Below are 2,877 nucleotides of genomic sequence, written 5' to 3'. Positions count from 1 at the left end.
ATTTTCTAGTAAAATATATATATATATACATATACTACACTTTTTTATATATTTTCTATAAAATATAAATTTATGTAATTTTACAAAGTTAAATTAGCCCCCCAATAATGCATAGTAATAAATAATAAATGCTTCTAACACTTAATTATGAGAATTATATTATTCAAATTTGTTAAAAAATCACAAATAACCCTTATTAAATAAAGAAAACATTTTATTATATATTAATATCTTATCTCTAAAACCATTCAATAAGAACTAAACTGTCTTCAAAAAGGTTTTTACAATAAATTTATCATATAACACATTTTTTTTTTTTAACTAGTTTTATAGAATAAAAAATAAGCATTTTTAAGTAAATATATATATAAGTTCAGCAAAATAAATTCACTTTGTTTCATTAAATGTAAAACAAAATACAATTATATTTACTTTAAAACTAGTAATATATTTTTATAATTAAATCAAAAAATTATTATTTAAGATTGGATCTAGTTGAAAAAGAGATACTATTATTTTCTATTGTTCGTATTTTGATTAATACACTATTTGAATATAATTATAAAAAAGGGTTTATTATATATTAATTGTAACGCACTAATTTGCATTTGTCATAAAAATTTATTTATATATATAAACATATAAATATATTATATATATTACTCTATCATATATAATAATTTTGAAGTATCAATTCAGAATAAAAACTATAAAGAGTTAAAACATTCAAATACACAGAATATTTAACAGCATATATTTTTACAGATGTATATAAAAATACCTATCTACATACATGAGTATTTATCAAATTTATGGAATTATAGGTATTTTTAATGAGTTAGAAAATAAAATAATTCCATATATTACTTTATATCAAACATTTCATTATAAATATGAACATATATCTAAATATACATCTATCTATTCCTGTACTTAATTTTTTCATATTTTTTAACTTTTTTGTGATAATAAATAATCCCTGATATAATTGCGATACCTAATATAATGAAAGGTAAGCAGTAAATTATAAAACTAAAAAAACCTTCTACAACTAGATAGTATCCTTTAGTTTGATCTTTAGTGCACTTAATAAGATCAGACTGGAACAAACGCCGAAAAGGGGATTCCCATAATATTTTATGTAAATTTCTGTACCATGTATCATTGCCCCGCCATCCCGGTGATCCAAATATTTCATATAAAAGTCCATTTTTTGTATTCAAATCTACTATGGGTGCTATACATAATAACAAAAACAATAATAAAGGAAAAACGATTCGTAAAGCGACTTTTTTACGTATTATATTTTTGTAAAGTTTATCACTAATTGTCCGGCTTTTTTTAAGAAAATCTTCATAATCAAGTTCTTTAAATATTTTTTTTTCTAAATAGGAATATTTTTTGGTTTCAAATATACAAGATTTATTTTTCATAATTTTTTTAAGTCTTCTTGCACTCCTTGGTGAACTTCCATTTGAGTGATTCTTTTTCCCTAAGGAAGCTTTTTCATTATTAGATATGTCTTGTTTATCATTCACTCCATTTGGTGTCTGTTCCATTAAATATACCATACACAAATCCTTATCCTGCTTATATTTTGCCAGTGAACGATAATTTCTTGAGTATAATTTTTTACTATGATTGTATAAATTATCCAAAGTTTTGTTATGCGTACTCTAAAAAAACAAAAAAAAAATTTATCAATTGATCAAATGAATAATCTCACACTAAAAGAAGTACTAATAAAAATAAAATACAAATAATAGAAATAATACAAATATCCTTAAATAATATTATCATACTACATCACTCTTAATATGACAAATCCTTGTTAAAAGGATAAACATAACAATTTTAATAAGTACTATTATCTTAATTTTTCGTTCCAAGATATACATTATTATTATTTATTTTATATATTAAAGAAAAAAACAATAATATTATAATATATCTGCAAATATAAAGTATGCTGTATTTGTTGAAAAAACTTTTTTTTAATGCTATGTGAATACTTAATCAAATATGTATAACTATAATGAATATTATATTTACAAAAAGAAATAATCGAAACATTGTTCTACAAAATTTTTATGTTAAAGTTATTAAAAATAAAAATAAATGTACATTTATATAAAATAACTTGAATACATTCACAATAATTCAGAATATATTATTTAATTATTCAACTTGATACATCGATTAAATAATTTTTTATTTAATCCTTTTCACTATAAATTAAAAAGTAAAATATATTTTCCGTTAATATTTATAATTATTGAGCTTATATAGAATATATAGTAGGATAGAATGTATATATAATACATTTCTCTAGATATTACAATAATAAATATGAGTTTTAAGGATGTTATCCTATTAATAAGTCGAATTTTATAAACATTATATTTTAGAAGAGCGTGTTATTATTATTAAAAATATTAATAATATAATTAAAAAAATTGTTGTAATAGATGAAAAAACAACATTATACGTTATATCTATTACAACATATTATTTAGTTACTACCTAATCTCAAACAGTATTTTATAGAATATAAGATATACAAAAAAATAAAATTAATTATACTCTATCTAATCTACGAAGAAATAAATATTTTAACGTAAAATAATGACTGATTTTTTTATTGTTTTATAACAATTTATGAAAATTATTGTTTTTTATTAAGTTTAAATTAAATAATTTTTTGGAAATAAAGTATTCTTAAATTTTTGAAATAATTTTTTTTTTTTTTTTTTTAAACATAAATATTTAAAAGTAATACAATAAAATAAAATAAATATATATAAAAGAACTTAATAAAATTTTTTTCATCAGGTTGCTGTACTTTTTTATTCATCTTTATCTATGTGTTATACCAAA

At 19.2% G+C, this 2,877-nt stretch overlaps 1 protein-coding gene across 1 annotated transcript; it reads right to left on the bottom strand.

Annotated features, from left to right (window-relative positions):
* Positions 1–917: 917 nt before the first annotated feature.
* Positions 918–1,898, bottom strand: MKS88_000212 (uncharacterized protein; the record flags this gene model as incomplete). Its single annotated transcript, XM_067219345.1, has 2 exons — positions 918–1,676; positions 1,803–1,898. The coding sequence occupies 2 exons, from the start codon at positions 1,896–1,898 to the stop codon at positions 918–920; spliced, it is 855 nt and encodes a 284-aa protein (XP_067070317.1).
* Positions 1,899–2,877: the final 979 nt, after the last annotated feature.

Source organism: Plasmodium brasilianum (assembly GCF_023973825.1).
Source record: "Plasmodium brasilianum strain Bolivian I chromosome Unknown PB_00_07, whole genome shotgun sequence".
Taxonomy (NCBI): Eukaryota; Apicomplexa; class Aconoidasida; order Haemosporida; family Plasmodiidae; genus Plasmodium; species Plasmodium brasilianum.
Note: the sequence above shows the minus strand (reverse complement) of the source record. Positions and strands in the feature narration are given on the sequence as shown.